General features: G+C 35.9%; 1 protein-coding gene across 1 annotated transcript; it reads left to right on the top strand.

Moving 5' to 3' along the window:
• Positions 1 to 24,750, top strand: LOC138697099 (dynein regulatory complex protein 9-like). The gene is made up of 4 exons (XM_069822693.1): positions 1 to 238; positions 3,816 to 4,022; positions 18,897 to 19,028; positions 23,871 to 24,750. Exons 1-4 carry the CDS (start codon positions 38 to 40, stop codon positions 24,093 to 24,095), a joined length of 765 nt encoding a protein of 254 aa, XP_069678794.1. The 5' UTR covers positions 1 to 37; the 3' UTR covers positions 24,096 to 24,750.

The raw sequence follows: 24,750 nt of genomic DNA, 5'->3' as shown, positions 1-24,750 counted from the left end.
CTTCTTGCAGCACGTTTTAAAAAATACTCTGAACGAGATGAAAAGCAATCAGTCATACAACTGTCTCGCGAAATCTACGGAAAATATCGAACAACGGAAACTGGAAGAAGAGGAATTGCATTTACAACACGTTGCTAACAAGATGATGTTCCAGAACATGCGGATGAAGACGAGTTTAGACAGGAAGATGCAGGAAGTCGAGATAAGATTACGAACGAGAAAAATTGCCAGTCTCCAGGTAAGGAGTATTCAAGTTTCAAAAACTACTGGGTGTTCAGTTCAAAATGTGTCATGGCTCCCTGTATGCCGTCATATGGCTAGTCGATGAGCCTAGAGAATTCAGTCTTCCTACACTTTTTTTTAAGTAGGTTATTTTACGACGCTTTATCAACAACTTTGGTTATTTAGCGTCTGAATGAGATGAAGGTGATAATGCCGGTTCAATGAGTCCGGGGTCCAACACCGTAAGTTACCCAGCATTTGCTCATGTTGGGTTGAGGGAAAACCCCAGAAAAACCTCAACCAGGTAACTTGTCCCAACTGAGAATCGAACCCGGGCCACCTGGTTTCGCGGCTAGACGTGCTAACCGTTACTCCACAGGCGTGGACTTTCCTACACTTTCACAGAGGTGTATTACCTATGTGTCAGAGAAGTTGCATAGCAAGTACGGCGTTCATTCTGAAGAGTACTTATTCCCTATTTACACTTGCTATTTGTCGCGCAACATCAAGCGTTTTCTGTCGGTTAAATGTAGTATCACCGTTCACTCTTGGCAGATTTCTCGTCTGCTACTCGAGGCTAGTTGTTGAGCTCGAGCAACGTGTGAATGATGTGGTGAGCTATTTAAATGAACAAAATGGATTTTAACAACAAAAAAAAGTAGCTGTTTTAACTTCTGCAGGTTCAAGTGTTTTGTTAGCTTGCACTAATGAGAAGCAAAAAAAAAAAAAAAAAAAAAAAAGGGAGAGAGAGACTGGGAAAGGAGATGGAGGTCCAGAAGGCAGGAGAAAGGGTTATTCCATGTTCTCAGTAAAGATTTCAAACTGGAACAAAATTGTCCAATAGATATTTATTATATTAAAATGAATTGGAAGTTTAATTTTTTTTCTTGCATATTGACTCCTGATGTTCTTTATTTTTGTTTTGATGTCGGAGGGAATAGTATTGGGACGAACAGACTCCAAATTTTTACAAATAAACTCCAGTGCATTTTCCCTCCGAATCCTATTGTGATAGTCTTTATTTCTGATGTCATAAAAGTATGGAAATTCCTCGCAAAGCTTGATTAATTTCATTACTTGGTTTTTGTTCCACTCTGACACGATGCTACAAAGCGCGCGGAAAGAGAGAAACAGTTGATCAAAAGTTGTCTGCTACTGCTTTTCCGAACCATGTTCGGGTCCTGTCGCGTCAATTCGGCAGGCCCACCTAGGAAATGTCGCACAGAAATAGAAACAGCTTCTACTCAGCAGATGTCGAAAGGAAAGGAACGAAATCCGTACTGCGCATGCGCCCGCGCTGTAAGTCGAACGACAAATAGCAAGTGTAAATACGGACTAAAGTAACTGGCCTGTAGAATTGTTCTGCGCAAAACGTCTTTGTGTAAATCGTCTAACCCAGTAATTCAATGTTGAACGTTAAGTATATTTCCTGGAGACTCTTAAAATTCGATATCCTCCCTTATTCTACAGCAGAAGCAGCCTCACAACAAATTCTTGAATACAGGCTATGTACAGTGCCCCACTGCTGTGGGGTAACGATTAGCATGCCTAACCGTGAAACGAGTTCAAATCCTGGTTGGGACAAGTTACCTGGTTGGGGTTTTCCCGAGATTTTCCCCCCCTCAACCACTTGAAGTAGAATTGCTGAGTAACTTTCAGCGTTGGTTCTCGGACTCATCTTTTGCCTTCATTGATTTCAACTTCATCTATCATCTTCAATAATTTCAGGTCGTCCAGGAGATCCAGCAGCTTGGTGTCGTGATTTGCCTACAGATGTCATCTATCTGGGGAAGCTGCATAGGTACCAGGGTGGAGTAGGAACTTTCACAGCGGACTACGGCAGACAAGGGAGCCACCAGTCTATATAGCTTCCTCGGACAAATCGGTGAATCACGATACCTACGGTGCTGCGATCTTTAGGCACTTTATTTTTTATTTAAGAATTTTTTTTATTGGTTCATAATTTTATTCTGTAATGGATTTTCTTCTTACTTGTTGGTAATTCGTTTTTTTATTAATATAAGATATTATATATGTATATATATATATATATATATATATATATATATATATATATAAATTAATTATTCAAATAAAATAACCTAATTTACTAAAGTCAATATACGATGCAGCAGGACGTAGTATGAGATCTAAAAGAGATGCTATTGATCTGAGGAGGCTGTGGAATATCAACAGGGAGACTCCGTCAGACCTGGATGTCATAGCTGAATGGATAAAATGGCATCAAGCAGTGAATGCGGTCCTAAGAACTTCGATAATCATCCCGCAATAAGGAGATCGGTACAATAAGCCTCAGGCTGCGGTGCAAGCAATCGGGCCCTTCTCAGAAAGGGAAAAAAGTACACAACCTACACTACAAACCTCAATAGTCAGTTCTTGAGTGTTTGAAAAATCTACACATTGTCTATACCCTGAATAGGACAATTTAAAGAAGTACATTATCAATTTTATCATTTTTCTACTTCGACCACGTGTAACTTCACGTTTATGAATCTAGAAACCACCTATACCGAGTTCAAGCGACACACACACACACACAAACACACACACACAAACACACACACACATTCACACACACTCACATTCACACTCACTCACTCTCTCACACTCCCGCACTCCCCACACACACTCTCACACTCACTCACACACGCACACACTCACACACTCTCACTCTCTCAGACTCTCACTCTCTCACACACTCACTCTCTCACTCTCACACTCACATCTCACACTCTCACACTCACTCACACACGCACACACTCACACACTCTCACTCTCACTCTCTCACACTCTCACTCTCTCACACTCTCACTCTCTCACACACTCACTCTCTCACTCTCACACACTCTCACACTCACATCTCACACTCTCACACATACTCTCACACACACTCCCTCACTATCACACTCTCACTCACTCTCACACACTCTCTCTCTCTCACACACACACTCTCACACACTCTCACACACTCTTTCACACACACTCTCTCTCACACACTCTTTCACACACACACTCACACTCTCACACTCACTCACTCTCTTACACTCACACTCACACAATCTCACACTCCCACACTCTCTCCCCCTGAGGGAGAGAGAAATTAAGTACCGTATTAAATATAGGACTGAATATACAGTATAGTCACAATAATGAAAGCACAGCTTAAAAAATAAACAAACAGTATCTCAGTATCTTCAAAACTAAACTGTAAGCTATTCATGTCAGAATAGGGTTCTCATTTTAATTGAAATGTTTATGTTTTAATTGTGGATAATGAAAACAATGGCAGACGAAAAGTTGATTTGCTGGTTTCCTACGCATTGCGTGAAGATGAGACTTGTACAGCTATGGCTAGGAAATTGAGCCCTTTCTGTTATATTCCCACCTTTATATTTTAAGTAGATTTTTCGATCTTCATATGCCATTAAAGTGATGATGTTGTTGATGATGATGATGATGATGATGATGATAATAATAATAATAATAATAATAATAATAATAATAATAATAATAATAATAATGTTATAATTAAGTTTTTGGCAGAATGAGAATAGAAGTACCATTTCTTTCAGAATGAGGTCCACGACGCCACAGTAACTTCACAGATGAAGCTGCGGTTCGTGAGCCACTGGGAACGTACGCGGGAGGAGCAGAACAAGCTGCGCCTCGGGAAGTTGACGGACGTGTTGAAGGAACGTCTCCAGACACTGGAGGAGGAGCAGCAAAAGGAGTACCGCGTGAACATGGCGATCCGGCGCTACATGGACATGAGCCAAATGGTGACAGCTCTATATCCATATCCATCATACCGAGAAGTATCCGTCCTCTTTCTTTGACTTCAGATCTTTTTATTTTTTTATATCGGCTGCTTAACGACGCTGTATTAACTGCGTCGGCTGAATTGGTGATACCGAGATGGTATTTGCAGAGGTAAGGCTGAGGATTCTCTCTTTGCCAAAGCTTCCAGACCGGGCCGGCCCTGAAGGCCCACTCAATACCCTGTAAAATTGAGTACCAAGTCTTTGCAGGGGATACAAGGTGCGTTTGAGAAGTTCTTGGACTGACACAACAGATCAGTGGCGGCTCGTGAGTTATTAAATTGGGGGTTCACAGTGGTACATGTGTAATTAAAAAAATACTACTGTTTAAATTTTGTCCTTTTCTTATATAAGTAGGCTACCTTTATTTTTCAATAATTCAAGACAATATTTTTCTTTAATACTGGAAATGAAACTCATTTTGAAAAGGTCTGACACTATATTTAAGTAATAAAAATATGAAGACTACAACAGGAAAAAAAATACATATAATTATACAGGGTGTTTCAAAAATACGGGGCATAATTTCAGGTATGTATTTTCCACATGTAGACAATCAAAATTGTTCATTACAACATGTGTCCGGAAATGCTTCATTTCCGAGTTATGGCCTTCACAACATTGAAATTCACCGGAACGTTTTTCTTTCCGCAGGTCGTTGCCGTCAAAGGAGACATTAAGAGGGCACTCTGACAGTTCATTCCGAGGCGAAGGTTACATTCAGTTTTGTGTAGGCGTTAGACTGTGCGACATGTATTCAAATCAAGAGCTGGCAGAGATACACTTCATGTACGGTAAGGCGGACGGCAATGCTGCGCTGGCTCGTCGTTTGTAACAGGAGAGGTACCCACAGCGACAATGTCCAGATCGGAAGACATTTGTACTTCTCCATTACCGTCTGTGCGAGTGTGGAAAATTTAACTCTCCTGGTTTGGGAAGGGGACGACCAAGATCTACAACTCCAGAAGTACAGGAGGAGATTCTGAAGGCTGTGAACATGACTCCTTCTATCAGCAAACGAAGGGTAGCGTTGCAAGTCAATGTTCCTCATACGACTGTCTGGAGACTGTTGAAAGAGTATCAATTGTATCCTTATCATTTGCAACGTGTACAGGCCCTGTCACCAGCAGATTACCCTGCACGAGTTAGGTTCTGTCATTGGTTCTTGCAGCAGTGTGGTGTAAATCCGAACTTTCCTGCCTTAGTATTATTTACAGATGAAGCACAGTTCACACGAGATGGCATAACAAATTTCCACAATCAGCATGTATGGGAGTATGAAAACTCACGTGCAACTGTTCCATCTCATCACCAAGTGCGGTTCTCCCTCAACATGTGGGCCGGTATCATCGGTGATCGATTAGTTGGACCTCATGTACTTGTAAACAGACTTACGGGGCAGGCGTACACAAACTTCCTGGAAAACACCATACCTCATGTTTTAGAAGACACTCCACTGATCAATCGTCAACACATTCACTTCTTGCACGATGGCGCTCCTGCACACTTCAGTCGTACGGCTCGCCGGTACTTGGATTGAAGGTTTCCTGATCGATGGATAGGTAGAGGTAGCCCAATTGCTTGGCCTCCACGCTCACCTGATCTGAACCCTCTCGATTTCTACTTGTAGGGCCATTTAAAATCATTGGTTTATTCGTCTCCGGTGCCTGATTTGGAATCCCTTCGGAATCGAATTGTGGCATGTTCTGAGGACATACGCAATACCCCTGGAGTTTGGGATCGTGTTCGCAGGTCAATGAGACATCGATGTGAGGTCTGTATTCAAGCAAGAGGTGGACATTTTGTACATCTTCTGTAATGACAACGACCTGCGGAAAGAAAAACGTTCCGGTGAATTTCAATGTTGTGAAGGCCATACCTCGGAAATGAAGCATTTCCGGACACATGTTGTAATGAAGTATTTTGATTGTCTACATGTGGGAAATACATACCTGAAATTATGCCCCGTATTTTTTAAACACCCTGTATATTGTATAAAGCTTGTAAACCTCTGAAAATGTATTTTATAATTTTTTTTATCAGTAACTGTAAAAGACCGATTACGCCACTCATATTCCTACAATCTAACGGTAGCATTCGGCAAAGGCGCCTCCCTTCTGATCCGGAACTACGCTCGAGCGTGGGTTCGATTCCCGCTTGGGCTGATCAACTGATTGGGATTATTTTTCCCGAGATTTTCTCCAAACGCAACGCTAAATAACTCGGTACCTGATACAGCGTCCTTAAGTAACTAAATACAAAAGAAGATGGTCCCTTAGAAAAACATCTAATTCTGCCGAGAAGTTGAGGAGGACTTTAAAAACATCCGGATTGTTCGAATCTGCACTTTCATCGTGGCCCCGAAATGCTAGTTCGAATGCATCGCAAAAATTAATGCAATCGACAATTTAAGAAAGCATATAGGTATAACAATTTTTCGAGATTTGTTCATTATGTATCTTTATGTTCAGGCCATAAGCACTATTACGCTGTTGGTGAATGTCCGCTTTCCCTAAAATATTGAATTCTAGTAGAGACTGAAGGTGTGACTGTGCACTTTCATGTTTATTTATTTTATGACTTAAGTGCGTCAAATCACTGATACCAAGCTTTACCCAATTAGGCTTGCCACCTTCTTTCTCAAATAACAAGCATGGAAACAGTTCATACAATTGGACGCCTCAAAGCCGCAAATCTATACTTTTCTTCCATGAACATCACATTCATGTTCTCTGCTTTTGAATTTTATTACCTGCAAAATATTGATCTGAGATTTTGGTCTACCGCTTTGTTTTAATTCTAACTTCTTATCCAACGATAAGTTAGAAAACAACAGTTTTTAACTCGTTAACTTTACTATATTTCACGTTAAGAAAAAGGCATTAAGCATATGGGGCTATTCTATCAAACTAGTGGCTTGTGCAGCAAATGCTGCAAACTAAGTCCATTAGACGTTCAAATAAAATTTTTCCAGATTTATTTTCAACTAGCCGTACCCGTGCGCTCCGCTGCACCCGTTAGAAATAAATATAAAGTAATTACATAATTAAAATAGGACGTTTGATCCAGGGAACATTCGTGTTTGATAGAAGGATAAATCGTTTAATATGTTACTTAATTTAAATTGCATCCAAATAATTAAAATGCGATCATTTTGGTCCAGAGACACTCATTTGGTGCAATGACAATTCCTTTAACCTGTTTCTTAATTTTTATTACATGCAACCATAGTTTAATGAAGATTGACATCATTTAGATTTAATGTGTATATTTTGTTTTACTTGTTATAGGTTTCCATTGAATTATGGTAATAACTTAATTTTAACCCTTGTTTTCTACGTATTCAATAAATGGCGCTTGGCCCACTATGGTTGTGAACCCTTCAAATAACTTAAATTATATTATATAATATTACATATTATATTATATTATATTATATTATATTATATTATATTATATTATATTATATTATATTATATCAGAAGTTACTGTAATAACATTATAGCATTATGTCCATCTAGAGAAACTACACTTTCCAATGGTGAAATAATAATTAATTATACAAATCGGTTAATTTAGCTTCCGATATTACTTCATACAAACACAGAAACATTCTCTGTAGGCTATCTTTCATAGCTTTCGATTGTTGCTGTCCAAGGCCCCTTATAGACGAAGTCATTTGTTTTTTAATTCATTACACGGCCTTAGATGGCAGTTATTTTAATTTTAAAACTCATTTATCTCATTAAATATCAGTCCTATCAACATTTTTCAAGGAATAAAACTTATCGAAAATTATTTTTAAAGAAACTTTTGTTATGTAACATTTTCCACAAAAATCAAAATAATAAGCGAGATATTTCGATTTATTTAATTCAGGCCCCCTTATAACCCCCCCTTTTAAATAATGTATTTTGAATGCCATATAGCCTAAAATCTAAGTTACAACGAACTTAATTTATATTCCAATTTTCATCGAAATCGGTTCAGCCATTATCGCGTGAAAAGGTAACAAACATGCAGACAGACATACAAACAAAAATTTCAAGAAAGCGATTTTCGGTTTCAGGATGGTTAATTATATATGTTAGGAGCAATTATTTTTGGAAAATCGAAAATTACCAGAAAAATTTTGGCTACAGATTTATTATTAGTATAGATGAAGAATACCAGACATTTTGAAAATTATTTGCCTCCATAATAATGAAACATACTCCCTCTGAATGTTTTTTTATGCCAAATACTTTTTCTTGAACCTATCCACCTTCAGTTTTTGAGTTTCAACGCGAAAACGCAAGTAACAATGTCAGGACGAACAGTGGGTTTTTCATATGGGAGTAAAGCAATAGCTATTTCAGGTCATTGTGGATTGTAGGGGAAAGTTATAAAATGTAAGGTTTGCTATGCTTTCCAACAATAGACATAGCATCTTGGTACAGCTGCTGCATGGCGACAGTTGGGAGCACGCTGATGCGGTAGTTAGTGGCAACACTGAAACGACGCGTCATGTACGCCATGTACGGTATACTGAGGATAATGAACGGCCGCCGGTACCAGCTCCTTGAGTATCTATCCTAAGATAGATCCACGAGGAGTTGGTACCGGCCGTTCATTATCATTATCAGGTATTTAAGTACTTGTCCCGGACTGTCAAGAAAACACTACATACAATGATTTTAAACAGTCTTGAACAGTGTGCATTCCTCAATCAACGAATATATAAAGAATTACTAGTGACTTGTGCAGCAAATGCTACAAATTAAGTTCATTAAAAGTTCAGATTAAAATTTTTCAGATTTATTTCCAACTAGCCGTACCCGTGCGCTCCGCTGCACCCGTTAGAAATAAATATAAAGTAATTACATAATTAAAATAGGACATTTGATCCAGGGAACATTCGTGTTTGATAGAAGGATAAATCGTTTAATATGTTACTTAATTTAAATTGCATCCAAATAATTAAAATGCGATCATTTTGATCCAGAGACCACTCATTGGTGCAATGACAATTCCTTTAACATGTTTCTAATTTGTATTACATCCAACCATAGTTTAATGAACATTGACATCATTTAGATTTAATGTGTATACTTTATTTTACTTGTTATAGGTTTATGGTAATAACTTAATTTTAACCCTTGTTTTCTTCGTATTCAGTAAATGACGTTTAGCCCACTATGGTTCTGAACCCTTCAAATAACTTCAATTATATTATATAATATTACATTACATATATTATATATTATATTACATTATATTACATCAGAAGTTACTGTAATAATATTATAGCATTATGTCCATCTAGAGAAATTACACTTTCCAATGGTGAAATAATAATTAATTATACAAATCGGTTAATTTAGCTTCCGATATTACTTCATACAAACACAGAAACATTCTCTGCAGGCTATCTTTCATAGCTTTCGATTGTTGCTGTCCAAGGCCCCTTATAGACGAAGTCATTTGTTTTTTATTTCATTATACGGCTTTAGATGGCAGTTATTTTAATTTTAAAACTCATTTATCTCATTAAATATCAGTCCTATCAACATTTTTCATGGAATAAAACTTATCGGAAATTATTTTTAAAGAACATTTTGCTATGTAACATTTTTCACAAAAATCAATAATAAGCGAGATATTTCGATTTATTTAATTCAGGCCCCCTTATAACCCCCCTTTTAAATAATGTATTTTGAATGCCATATAGCCTAAAATCTAAGTTACAATGAACGTAATTTATATTCCAATTTTCATCGAAATCCGTTCATCCATTATCGCGTGAAAAGGTACAAACATACAGACAGACAGACAGACAGAAATTTCAAAAAAGCGATTTTCGGTTTCAAGGTGGTTAATTATATATATTAGGAGCAATTATTTTTGGAAAATCGAAAATTACCCGAAAAATTTCGGCTACAGATTTATTATTAGTATAGATGAAGAATACCAGGCATTTTGGAAGTTATTTGCTTCCATAATAATGAAACACACCCCTCTGAATAGTTTTCTTTATGCTTACTTACTTACTGGCTTTTAAGGAACCCGTAGGTTCATTGCCGCCCTCACATAAGCCCGCCATTGGTCCCTATCCTGACCAAGATTACTCCAGTCTCTACCATCATATCCCACCTCCCTCAAATCCATTTTAATATTATCTTCCCATCTACGTCTCGGCCTCCCCAAAGGTCTTTTTCCCTCCGGCCTCCCAACTAACACTCTATATGCATTTCTGGATTCGCCCATACGTGCTACATGTCCTGCCCATCTAAAAGTCTGGATTTTATGTTCCTAATTATGTCAGGTGAAGTATACAATGCGTGCAGCTCTGCATTGTGTAACTTTCTCCATTCTCCTGTAACTTCATCCCTCTTAACCCCATATATTTTCCTAAGAACCTTATTCTCAAACACCCTTAATCTCTGTTCCTCTCTCAAAGTGAGAGTCCAAGTTTCACAACCATACAGAACAACAGGTAATATAATTGTTTTATAAATTCTAACTTTCAGATTTTTTGACAGAAGACTAGATGACAAAAGCTTCTCAACCGAATAATAACACGCATTTCCCATATTTATTCTGCGTTTAATTTCCTTCCGAGTATCATTTATATTTGTTACTGTTGCTCCAAGATATTTGAATTTTTCCACCTCTTCGAAGGATAAATCTCCAATTTTTATAGTTCCATTTCGTACAATATTCTGGTCACGAGACATAATCATATACTTAGTCTTTTCGGGATTTACTTCCAACCCTATCGCTTTACTTGCTTCAACTAGAATTTCCGAGTTTTCCCTAATCGTTTGTGTATTTTCTCCTAACATATTCACGTCATCCGCATAGACAAGAAGCTGATGTAACCCGTTCAATTCCAAACCCTCTGTGTTATCCTGAACTTTCCTAATGACATATTCTAGAGCGAAGTTAAAAAGTAAAGGTGATATTGCATCTCCTTGCTTTAGCCCGCAGTGAATTGGAAAAGCATCAGACAGAAACTGGCCCATACGGACTCTGCTGTAAGTTTCACTAAGACACATTTTAATTAATCGAACTAGTTTCTTGGGAATATCAAATTCAATAAGAATATCATATAAAACTTCTCTCTTAACCGAGTCATACGCCTTTTTGAAATCTATGATTAACTGATGTACTGTACCCTTACACTCCCATTTTTTCTCCTATATCTGTTGAATACAAAAAAAAATTGAGCAATAGTCGATCTATTATGCCTAAAACCACACTGATGATGCTAAATACTTTTAATTGAACCTATATATCTTCAGTTGAGTTTCAATGCGAAAGCGCAAGTAACAATGTCAGGACGATCAGTCGGTTTTTCATGTGGGCGTGAAGCAGTAGCTATTTCAGGTCATTGTGGATTGTAGGTGAGTTAAGAAAATATCAGGTTTGCCATGCTTCCCAACAATAGACATATCGTCTTGGTATAGCTGCTGCAGGTTTCGTGAACTACCTAGGAATATAGAGGATAGAATCATTTTATCCTGCTAAGAGATCTTACTAAAGTGATCGGGACACTATAACATTTTGGAGGCCTCTTATTTTATCAGAAAGTAATATCTTTTGGTCTTTCCTTAGGCATTATAATTTTTGCGCTTCCTCCAGACATTAGTGAAGAGAATCACACATAAGGACTACTTACGAATGGCATTTAAGGAACCCAAAGGTTCATTGCCGCCCTCACATAAGCACACTATCGGTCCCTATCCCGAGCAAAATGAATCTAGTCTTTACCATCATATCCCACCTCTCTCAAATCCATTTTAATATTATCCTCCCATCTACGTCTGCTTCCCTCAAGGTCTTTTCCCTTCAGGTCTTCCAACTAACACTCTATATCCATTTATAGATTAACCCATACGTGCTACATGCGCTGCCATCTCAAACGTCTGGATTTAATGTTCCTAATTACGTTAGGTGAAGAATGCAATGCGTGTAGTTCTGCGTTGTGTAACTTTCTCCATTTTCCTATAACTTCATCCCTCTTAGCCCCAAATATTTTCCTAAGCATCTTATTTTCGAACACCCTTAATCTCTCTTCATCTCTCAGAGTGAGAGTCCAAGTCACAACCATAAAGTACAACCGGTAGCATAACTGTTTTATAAATTCTAACTTTCAGCTTTAAATATCTACACCACACCGCCATTAAATATATGGAAAAGACCCAAAGCACTTGATTAATAACTATAAAATATTTCATTTTTAATAACAATATTGTTATCTTACGTAAGTTTTGTATAGACTACATATAGCTGTCACTCAGTAAATATTATAGAAATGAAGATCTAACTTCAGATATTCTCTACGCCTACTTATATAACCTCAAAAGTTTTCACTTTTATATCATCAATAAAGCATTAATTTGTATAATTAGTGATAATATTCACATCATGGCATTCAGTATAATATTATTTCATTCTTAATGGTAATAATGTCATCAAACATTCTTAAGTTTTGTAGTTTTTAATATCCAATACACAGATAGTTGTACTCAGAAAATTACACACCAGAGAATCTGACCTGTAAATTCTTTTTAGTAAGTCTCGAAGTTTTTAATAATCAATATTACAGAAACGTTCTGACCGACATATTGGCATTACGATGTCAGAGAACATCTGTGGAGTAACGGTCAGCGCGTCTGGCCGCGAAACCAGGTGGCTCGGGTTCGATTCCCGGTCGGGGAAAGTTACCTGGTCGAGGTTTTTTCCGGGGTTTCCCCTCAACCCAATACGAGCAAATGCTGGGTAACTTTCGGTGCTGGACCCCGGACTCATTTCACCGTCATTATCACCTTCATCTCATTCAGACGCTAAATAACCTAAGATGTTGATAAAGCGTCGTAAAATAACCTACTAAAAAAAACGATGTCAGAGAATCTGAGCCATCTGAACTCTAAATATGTCAGCAAACCTACAGGTCATGGCCTTCGTGTGATATTGTTTATTGTAGTGTGTTTGTGTTTTGTTTTATTCTGAAAAGCCATTATTTCTCAAAACTGACGACAGATGGACTTTTGAAAATAGGAAAGTGATGTAGGAAAATTGACATTTCTCTGAAAAATACTATTTTTCTGAAAAACTTTGGGTTCCAAGCTTCAAAATGAGGGGTCATTTATTAAAATTCGTTCAGCCGTTTTCCCGTAATTTCCATTACCAGTTCAAATTATGTATATATATAGACTAACCGTACCCGTGCACTCCCCTGCACCCGTTAGAAATAAATATAAAGTAATTACATAATTAAAATAGGACATTTGATCCAGGGAACATCCGTGTTTGATAGAAGGATAAATCGTTTATTATGTTACTTAATTTAAATTAAATTAAAAAATTAAAATGTGATCATTTTGATCCAGAGACCACTCATTTGGTCATAAAAATTAGTTTAGGAAATACAGGAAACGAATATACAGAATAGCCTATCAAGTTTTCTGTGCATAAGAATCTATTTTAATCTTACCTGTCCTCGATTCACTCAGAAGTTACTGTGATAACATTACAGCATTATGTCTATCTAGAGAAACTACACTTTCCAATGGTGAAATAATAATTAATTATACAAATCGGTTAATTTAGCTTCCGATATTACTTCATACAAACACAGAAACATTCTCTGTAGGCTATCTTTCATAGCTTTCGATTGTTGCTGTCCAAGGCCCCTTATAAACGAAGTCATTTGTTTTTTAATTCATTACACGGCCTTAGATGGCAGTTATTTTAATTTTAAAACTCATTTATCTCATTAAATATCAGTCCTATCAAAATTTTGCATGGAATAAAACGTATCGCAAAATATTTTTAAAGAAACTTTTGTTACGTAATATTTTTCACAAAAATCAATAATAAGCGAGATATTTCGATTCATTTAATTCAGGCCCCCTTATAACCCCCCTTTTAAATAATGTATTTTGAATGCCATATGATAAACATTGGTAATTTCGTGATAATTTCATGGAAACTAATTTAAAATGCAAATGTGTAAATATATCCTTATTCCGATTTTTTCATCTAAAAGACGATAACTTGCTATACAAATCTGGAGACATAAAAGATTGGATACGTTCTTGAATATGTGCCAAAAACCACTTTTACAACTTAAGCTGAAAGGTTGGTTATTTCGTGATATTGCATTGATAATTTCGTGAGAGGTAGAAGAAGTGTGGAAAAATTCATTAAAGTCAAATGAAATTCTCATTTATTGTTACAAGACTTCAAACATAGTAATTCCGTCTAATATTCATAGCAAGAAAACATAGAAATACATATGAACACATAATAAGAATGAAATCAAAGTAAAAATTGAAATTGAAAAGGGATCTTCTTTGCCCTGAAAGGGTGAACACTTTTATTACGGACTTTACTATAGCCTATATTACTAGGGTAACTCCAAAAGTAATGCATAACGTTTGTTTAAAAATTATATATTTATCCTACAGCTTTGCTATTTTCACAGAATGTAGATGCATTCTTAAGGAACAAAATGTTACTTTTCCACATAATCCCTGTCCCTTTCAACTGCCTTACGTAACCTAGGAACGAGGGCCTGTACACCAGCACGGTAAAAGTCTGGACCAACAGGTCGGAGCCACTCTTTAACAGCGTGCACAAGGGAGTCATCTTCTAACCTCGTTCCGCGAAGGATCCCTTCTTCAGTTTACCAAAGAGATGGTAATCGCATGGTGCCAGTTCAGGACTGTAAGGCGGCTGTTTCAGTGTTGTCTATCCGAATTTTCTCATCTGGTCTGTGGTCTTGTGACTGACATATGACTGTGCGTTGTCGTGCAATAGCAGAACATCCTTCTTCTCCCGATGTCGTCGAACACGACTCAGTCGAACTTGAAGTTTCTTGACAATTGCAACATACCCGTCAAAATTAATGGGGTTCCGTGTGGCATGATGTCCACAAGCAAGAGTCCTTCTGAATCGAAAAACACAGTAGCCATAACGTTTCCTGCCGAAGGTGTACTTTTGAATTTCTATTTCTTTGGTGAATTTGCATGATGCCACTCAATTGTCTGCCTCTGTCTCCGGTCCAAAATGGTGGAGCCATGTTCCATCTTCTGTCACAATTCTTGCAAGTCATCTAGTACTTATCATTGACACTTAGCATGATAACAAATCAAACAGAAGCTACACTGAACCCATTGCGTCTCCGTTTTCTTTTTTGTTATCACATCTTGTCTTCAGATTTCTAAAATTGCTATTGTAATACATTTTATACTATTTTAAAAATTGTAACACTTAATGCTCAACAAAATTTCGCCTCAAACAGCTAAGATTTCTATCAGTAAAGCTAAGCCTATATGGCGACTACAGATGTATCTAAAATTCCAAAAACATTTTCTAAAATTTCATGAAGATACAATAAATCTTTGTACCAAATATCATATGCTTACCTTTAGTAATAAGCCTGTAATGTAATTACAAACATCCAAAAAATTTGTATGCCTGAGAAGTCGACGCAAACTTGCTCTCTCCAAACATAAAAGCTCACTGAAGCAACTACAATAGTCACACAAAGCTTAGCTGTATGTTTCTAGAAACTGGACAACATATGCAATCCCTTGGCGGAAATTTGGATCTCGTAACACCATTGGTTAGTTCACAAAAGAGCAAAGAAAAAGTATCACGAAATAACCACTGCCACGAAATTACCAATGTTTACCCTATAGCCTAAAATCTAAGTTACAACGAACTTAATTTATATTCCAATTTTCATCGAAATCCGTTCAGCCATTATAGCGTGGAAAGGTAACAAACATATAGACAGACAGACAGGACCAATTATTTTTGGAAAATCGAAAATTACCAGAAAAATTTCGGCTACAGATTTATTATTAGTATAGATGACCAGTTACCATAGAAACGCCTACCTACCACATAGTTTGTACAATGTATTAGGCAAGGCCCATAAAACCAAAGCTTTTTTCTTAGCGTGAAATCCTCTTACAACCATCCTCGCAGGGTGCCTGTGCACGAATGGCATGTGCACACACGGTAGCCGGGGTAGTCATGTCGACTCCTATGGCTATACTACTGTGTGTGTTTGTGTGTATCTGTTTTTAAGGGGATACTTCTGTGACTTTTAAAACTTCTACAATATTCATCCAAAGTTTATGAATTTTAAACTAGCCTATATAAGCATACATACAATACTATTTTCTGTACAAAATTTGATGACATTAGGGCTAATAGTTTTGAAATTACATTTTTTAAACAAATTTCATATTGACATGGAGGAAAGGAACTGGCCAACCTACCTCATTATAGGTCGCGCCAGGGATTTTGGCAGATGGATTTTCTTAATGTGAACTGGAGAGCGAGTCCTCACCGCTGCAAGATCGGCTGTTATCTCTGTCGCAGTGGAATGGGTAGGACATAAGAGTAAACATGCACGCCCGAGTATTTGTGCACTCTGGACAGTCACCTCCAAAAATTAAACAAATATTACAGTAGTCTATATGTGTCTTTGGTATTCCCAAGAAACTTGTTCGATTAATTAAAATGTGTCTCAATGAAACTTACAGCAGAGTCCGTATAGGTCAGTTTCTATCTGATGCTTTTCCAATTCACTGCGGGCTAAAGCAGGGAGATGAACTATCACCTTTACTTTTTAACTTCGCTCTAGAATACGGTATCCCATTAGGAAAGTTCAGGATAACAGAGAGGGTTTGGAATTGAACGGGTTACATCAGCTTTTTGTCTATGCGGATGACGTGAATATGTTAGGAAAAACTCCACAAACGATTAGGGAAAACACGGAAATTTTACTTGAAGCAAATAAAGCGATAGGTTTGGTAGTAAATCCCGAAAAGACAAAGTATATGATTATGTCTCGTGACCATAATATTGTACGAAATGGAAATATAATCTGTTATATATATATATATATATATATATATATATATATATATATATATATATATATGTAAATATGTTAATCCTTAGTCAATAGATAAGACTGAGTTTTACGAAATACGAACATTAAGGGATGGAAAATGGGAGGCAGTAATGATCAAAATAATTATACCGATTTATTCTTTTTTTAACCAGCAGACGTGCGGCCTTTAAATTTAAAACAAAGATTCACTCATAAAATTGGGTTAGACTATTCATCTCATCTCTCAAAATTATTTCTAAAATGTATAAGGAAAGTAAAAAAATTCAATTTCATGTAGGCTACTCCCTTGAAATAACTTCAGTTTTTTTTTTTTTTTTTTAACTTCCGAGCAGAGAGGACAGAGAAAGAAGTCGACGATTTTAAAAATTCACTCAACTATATTTAACTAGAGACGTAAAATTTAAAATGAAGGTTACTCTCTACAATATTGGTTAAACATTCTTAGATTTTTTAAATACCATATCCTAAGGTACTGATGAAAAGGCAGAAGGGAGTGAGAAATCTCATGCCATCCGATCTCGATGAAAGTCGATATCTGAGGATCTTTGCGATCACAGAATACGAATAAGGTATTATTTAGTCCGACTTTGTCCCTAAAGTGGTGGAGTGGGACAAAAATGGGTGAAAAATTAAATTAGATATCTTAGGGGTTTTCGAGACGAAAATTACGAATAATACAATTTGTGCGTATTCAATGTGGCAGTTTCAGTACTATGAATTATATTTAAAAAAATTAAACATCGGATATCGCACAGGTAACACATGTACAGTATTTAAGGGGGTATGTAACACCTTTTGATAGTAGGCGTATACATTTAGTAAAATCCAAAGTGTAATTTCTACATATTCTGAATGAATGTTGTGCTGGAATTTAATATAGTCATCAGCCAATACCTCTAGATTAATAAACAACTTTTTAGAATCCATAAAATACAGTATTCATTGTGAATGGTAATTATATTTTTCAATTGGTGCAATTTGTGCAGTGAAATTTGGTTTCTCCGATATTTTGTACGATTTCGAATATTTTAAAATGCTTTCTTCTCTGTTCTATTCACAATGTGCGTGTGAAGAAATTATTGCCCTTGTAATATCCATTACAATCCTATTTATTATACTCTTATATAAATCTAACTTCCGCAGCATGCAATTTTACCCAATTAACCAAATTATGTTTTGATTATTAAGAAGAATCGTAATTTTATTAACTTGAATTGTCGCACCACCAGTAGACGATCCCTAGATTATTACTGGACAAATCTTGTATATTGATCTGGTAATGGTAGGATTATATATATGTATATATATATGCGCAATGCAATGCTTTTTCCTTTTAATTAAGAATTAATTTAATTTAGAAAATGTAGGAGACGTATTGTAAAATCATTGCGAACGGAAGTCATTTACATTTGTTAAAGGTATTCTTTGAGTAGGACTGTACCGTGGTGTGTTTCATAATAAGGATAATTGATATGAGCTGCTGTTATGAAAATATGAACGACTCAGAATGTTATCGCATCTCATTCTCGGAGGTTACACAAACAATATTGGCTCGCCTACTGGAAATGTCATCGAGGTCATCTGCCAAAATCGGTGCCTCCGACTATACCTCCTGGCCTAGTTGCCTCATAAGTGGTATCTTCTTGGTATCACTTGTGAGGTTAAGACCTGTCTTTGGACAGTTGACTAAACAACAACAACATATTGACATCACTAAAATGCTCCTTGCGACTAAGTTCTCAAAATGTTTAGTTCACATTTGCTCAAGAGCTTGAAAATAGTCATGGGAACAAATTAATTAGCTTTTTGAGCTCATTCTAAATAGAGAGTCTTAATTTTTCACGATCATTTCACCATAGTGTCTTCTTAAACTGTAAATGTCCGGCCTCATAATGTTAATTCTATATTAATTATAGGAGCTGTTGAAACAAGTTGAGACCTGGATGGATAAATACGATCAGGACATGGAGATCAAAGATCACAATATCTTTGAACTGGAATTCAAGAGACTGAAGCAGCAGCAGAGATATACAGAGCTCCGGGAATTGGTAAGGTCATGGACTGAATACGCTAGGAATGTTATTTCTGCGTCTCGGAATGCTATCATTTGCTTCCGGTCTAGTTAGCAGCTCTGATACATGCTTTGTCAGTAATGATTTTAAATGTTAATGACACCGGGTATGTGTTATCTGTGCGAGGTAGAAGACCTATAGTAAGAGTGATTGTCACTATCACAAGCAGGGCCAAACTGTGGCCCACTCAGTGCTACCCGATCTTTTACAGATTAAAATAGTGAGTAGGAGTGGTAGTAGAATAGTAGTATTACATTTTATTTAACGACGCTCTGAACAATTCAACATGAGCGTCAAATAACCGATAAATATTTCCTGGACCCCACTGCAAGGATTAGAGTTCTTTTACATGCCGTAAATATAGGACACGAAGCTCTGACTGAAATGGGATTATATATGTTAAGTATTCGGACCCAATATGAGGTTACGAAATGTACAGGGTGATTCAGACCACCCGTAACAGTAATTTATTTCGGAAACTATTGCATGAAAATTTTCGAGACAAAAATATTTATAACTAACCACATGTAAACTTTCACTTGAGCTTAATTTCACCAATCAGCTCTAACAGGAAGTAGAGTCAGTGACGTATCACTTTAAAATTTCAAATGGGAGTCGGGGTCAAGTAGGGTACCATTTGATAGAGATCCTCAAAACAAACAACTTTCATAGGAAACGTTTTTATTAATTCCTACTCTTTCAATGAGAAAACGTACGAAAAGGCAATGGATGATTCGGACCATCCGTAAGTAATTTATTTCGGAAACTAGAGCATGAAAATTTTCGAGACAAAAATATTTATAACTAAACCACATGTGAACTTTCACTTGAGCTTGATTTCATCAATCACCTCTAACAGGAAGTAGGATCAGTGGCGTATCACTTTAAAATTTCAAATGGGAGTCGGGTCAAATAAGGTACCATTTGATAGAGGTCTTCAAAGCAAACAACTTTCATAGGAAACGTTTTTACCAATTTCCTACTCTTTAATGAGAAAACGTACAAAAAACAATGTCATCAATATTGAGAAATGTTACAAGACGAAAATGTAAGCAAGACAATTAATGTTGACATGTTACTGAAAGTCTGGACAATTCCATTAATGTTTTATAAATTTTCAAACTATCTGCCGTTCTGAGCAGCACACACCTGTACTCATCTTCTAACACTGTGAGTGACTCCTAATACTTCGGCGTGGTCAAGTGACTGGCAGAGAAGGAATTAATAAAATCGTTTCGTATGAAAGTTGTTTGTTTTGAAAAGCTCTATCAAATGGTACTCTATTTGACCCGACCCTCATTTAAAATTTTAAAGTGATACGTCAATGAATCTACTTCCTGTTAGATTGGATTGATGAAATCAAGCTCAAGTGAAAGTTCACATGTGGTTTAGTTATAAATATTTTTGTCTCGAAAATTTTCATGCACTAATTTCCGAAATAAATGACTTACGGGTGATCCGAATCACCCATTGCCTTTTCTCATTGAAAGAGTAGGAATTAATAAAAGCGTTTCCTATGAAAGTTGTTTTTTTAAGAGCTCTATCAAATGGTACCCTATTTGACCCCGACTCCCATTTGAAATTTTAAAGTGATACGCCACTGACCCTATTTCCTGTAGAGATGATTGATGAAATCAAGCTTAAGTGAAAGTTCACATGTGGTTTAGTTATAAATATTTTTGTCTCGAAAATTTTCATGTACTAATTTCCGAAATAAATGACTTCGGGTGATCCGAACCACCCATTGCCTTTTCGTACGTTTTTTCATTGAAAGAGTAGGAATTAATAAAAACGTTTCCTATGAAAGTTGTTTGTTTTGAAGAGCTCTATCAAATGGTACCCTATTTGACCCCGACTCCCATTTGAAATTTTAAAGTGATACGCCACTGACCCTATTTCCTGTTAGAGCTGATTGATGAAATCAAGCTCAAGTAAAAGTTCACATGTGGTTTAGTTATAAATATTTTTGTCTCGAAAATTTTCATGCACTAGTTTCCGAAATAAATTACTGTTACGGATGGTCTGAATCACCCTGTACTGTATATAATTAATATAACAATATTTAAGCAGATTTAATATAGAAAAGATAAAGTTAAAGTTAATGGTTTCAAATATAGGGGTTCACTATATTTTATTATTGTTGTTGTTATTATTATTATTATTATTATTATTATTATTATTATTATTATTATTATTATTATTATTAGGCCTATTATACGTGCATACTAATTACTATACTTACTGGCTTTTAAAACTTGCACTAAAACCAGAAGTAAGTGTAAGTTAAACCAACGTAAGTTGAATAGCTTTATGATAGAAAATTTGTTATTAAATTGTATAAATATTGTGTATTATCACTACCTGTGAATGTATCAGTTTTAAGATTAAGTTTATGTACTTTTGAACTATTAATAAATAATACCAAATAAATAAATACTGGCTTTTAAGGAACCCGGAGGTTCATTGCCGCCCTCACATAAGCCCGCCATTGGTGCCTATCCTGAGCAAGATTAATCCATTCTCTATCATCATATCCCACCTCCCTCAAATCCATTTTAATATTATCTTCCCACCTACGACTCGGCCTCCCTAAAGATCTTTTTCCCTCCGGCCTCCCAACTAACACTCTATATGCATTTCTGGATTCGCCCATATGTGCTACATTCCCTGCCCATCTCAAACGTCTGGATTTAATGTTCCTAATTATGTCAGGTGAAGAATACAATGCGTGCAGTTCTGTGTTGTGTAACTTTCTCCATTCTCCTGTAACTTCATCCCTCTTAACCCCAAATATTTTCCTAAGGACCTTATTCTCAAACACCCTTAACCTATGTTTCTCTCTCAAAGTGAGAGTCCAAGTTTCACAACCATACAGAACAACCGATAATATAAATTCTAACTTTCAAATTTTTCGACAGCAGACTGGATGATAAAAGTTTCTCAACCGAATAATAACAGGCATTTCCCATATTTATTCTGTATTTAATTTCCTCCCGAATATCATTTATATTTGTTACTGTTGCTCCCAGATATTTGAACTTCTCCACCTCTTCAAAAGATAAATCTCCAATTTTTATATTTACATTTCGTACAATATACGTGCATATAACTAAAAAGTTAAAATGGTTAATTATGCAATGCATTGTCAAAAACTTACTTTTCAGTTTTACTGAAATTAAAGAATCTGTAGATCTATAATAATCAGTAATGTAAAATGTTATAAGAACTTAAAAATCATCTTTATTATAGAACATGACATTACATTTTTATTAGAATTTAATAGTTAACAGGCATAATTGTGTTCAATAGGATAAATGTGCTTCTTTATGAAGTCTGCAGATGCTTTTTATTTCTGGATTTTGGCGGAAAGTTGTAGCCTCATTTCTGCTTCTGAATTTAGCCTGTTTCGATATTTTCTTTTGGTGGACACACAGGGAGGTACCTACATGAAAAATATTATTTTCGGTTTTAGAAATAATAATAATAATAATAATAATAATAATAATAATAATAATAATAATAATAATAATAATAATAATAATAATAACGGAATGTGTATGATAAGAACTTTCTTCTGTTAAATTTTAACGTACCTTGTTAATATGTTTCGACCTATTTTCGGTCGAAACATTATTAACAAGGTACGTTAAAATTTAACACAAGAAAGTTATCATACATATTCCGAAGTGATCAGTGTTAAAAGTTGTATAATCAAGATTAATAATAATAATAACTGTTATTATTATTATTATTATTATTATTATTATTATTATTATTATTATTATGTTTATGTACTGTTTTCCTGATTTTTAAATACAGTCTGATCCGTTTGGGTATGGATAATATTAATTTATTATTATAAAGCTATTATGATAGTAGGAAAAATTTCTTGCTGGTTATAATTATGATTAAAAGATGGGAGTTTCCATATACGACAATCAACAATGCATAATCTGAAAAGACAAATGAAAATCGTAGACGATTAAAATGGCTATTACAAATCAACAGCGGGCACAATGTGTTCTTTGGTATGCTAAATTTGAGAGTGTTAAAATAGTTCAAAGGGAATTTCGACGTAGTGTACCTAAATTCGATTTCATAATGTTGTGGTATAGAACGTTTGTAGAAACAAGTTCTGTGTTAAAAAAAAAAAGCATGCAGGAGGTCGCAGGCGAAACCCGATACGAGAAACAGCTATTTTTTGGCTTGGCCCCCAAACTCCCCAGATCTAACCTCTCCTGACTTCTTCATGTTAAAGACATTGTCTATTCACGGAAACCCAGGAACATTGATGATCTGAGAGTAAAAATTACTCAAGTTTTTCAACAAATCACCCCTCTTATGTTACAACGGACATCGGCTGAATTGCATCACTGTTATGAGTTGTGCAAGGTGCGCAATGGGGGTCATGTTGAGCTCTGAGGAATCTCCCATCTTTCAGTGTCGTATGCACAAAGTTTCAACAAATAAACTTCAGTAGTAAATGTTTTATGGTGTTTCTATTTTATCCATACCCAAACGGATCACCCTGTACATTTTGCAGTAACCTCTTCAGTATGAAAATCAAATTTAAAAATAATTTAGCACTCACTGAGATCCTAGGATTTGCTTGTGGAAGCCCTGTGATTCCGCGGAACACACTTTGAAAAAGAGCTAAAGAGATGAAGTGACGTCAGACATACTTTCTCCTCAGTTAATTTTGTATGTTACTCAGCTACTGACAGCCCTAAGAATTTTTTCAAGAACATGTCTTTGTGTACATTTCAGATTATTCTCTCGTCCTTTGATTCTCATTAATTTCTAATTTTGTTACTTCAGCTGGAGCAACAACGCGACGATATGCATGGCTGGCTGATCTATAAAGAGGAGAAACGAAGCAAGGAGGAGCGGGAGGCCATGGCTACCAGAATTCAGACCTGGTGGCGCGATGTCATGGTGCGTAGGGGCTTGGGGCTCTACGCCAAGGGCAAGAGCAAGAGCAAGAAGGGCAAGAAAGATAAGAAGAAGGGGGGAAAGAAAGAAAAAGCCAAAAAGAAGAAATAGTTGAACATGTTAAAGCTGAAGTAAGCACACTGCGTAGAAGGCAGGCGAATAATGCGGCCGCATCCCAACTGTCGCATCGATGTTGTACGCCATATTTAATTTTTCGGCTAAGTGAAGCTTTTTTTAAGAAAAATAATATAACTTTTGATGTTTAGGAATTAACCTACACAGTCGGTAAATTACGAAATATTTAACACAGCATAGGAAGAGTCAAAGAAATGATTTTTTTTTCATAAGAAGACATTAAATCAAGGGATAAATTTAAAATGTTTAAATTAATAGGCCTATGTAAATAATTTTACGAAGAAAAAAAACGTTCTTTCTTGTTTATAACTGAACTAATCGGTAAATTACAGTTTTGGAAGCAGTATGAGAAGTTTTTAAAAGTAATTATAGTTTACCAAAAGAAAAATACAAGTAAATCAATAGTTAATGCAATTTTTAATACACCGCATAAAAAATTGATGAAACTTACGAAATACAATTCACTCCAAATATTATAAGAATTTTATATTGTATCTCACATTAAAATACGATTAAGTAGACTTTGCTTTACTGCTTTACTAACCAAAGCATCGAATTATATAGGTCAACTGCTTGTAAATAAAAATGTACAGACATGAACTGATGTTTATTTTTCTTCCTGCAAACATGA

Source organism: Periplaneta americana, chromosome 3 (assembly GCF_040183065.1).
Source record: "Periplaneta americana isolate PAMFEO1 chromosome 3, P.americana_PAMFEO1_priV1, whole genome shotgun sequence".
NCBI lineage: Eukaryota > Metazoa > Arthropoda > Insecta > Blattodea > Blattidae > Periplaneta > Periplaneta americana.
Note: the sequence above shows the minus strand (reverse complement) of the source record. Positions and strands in the feature narration are given on the sequence as shown.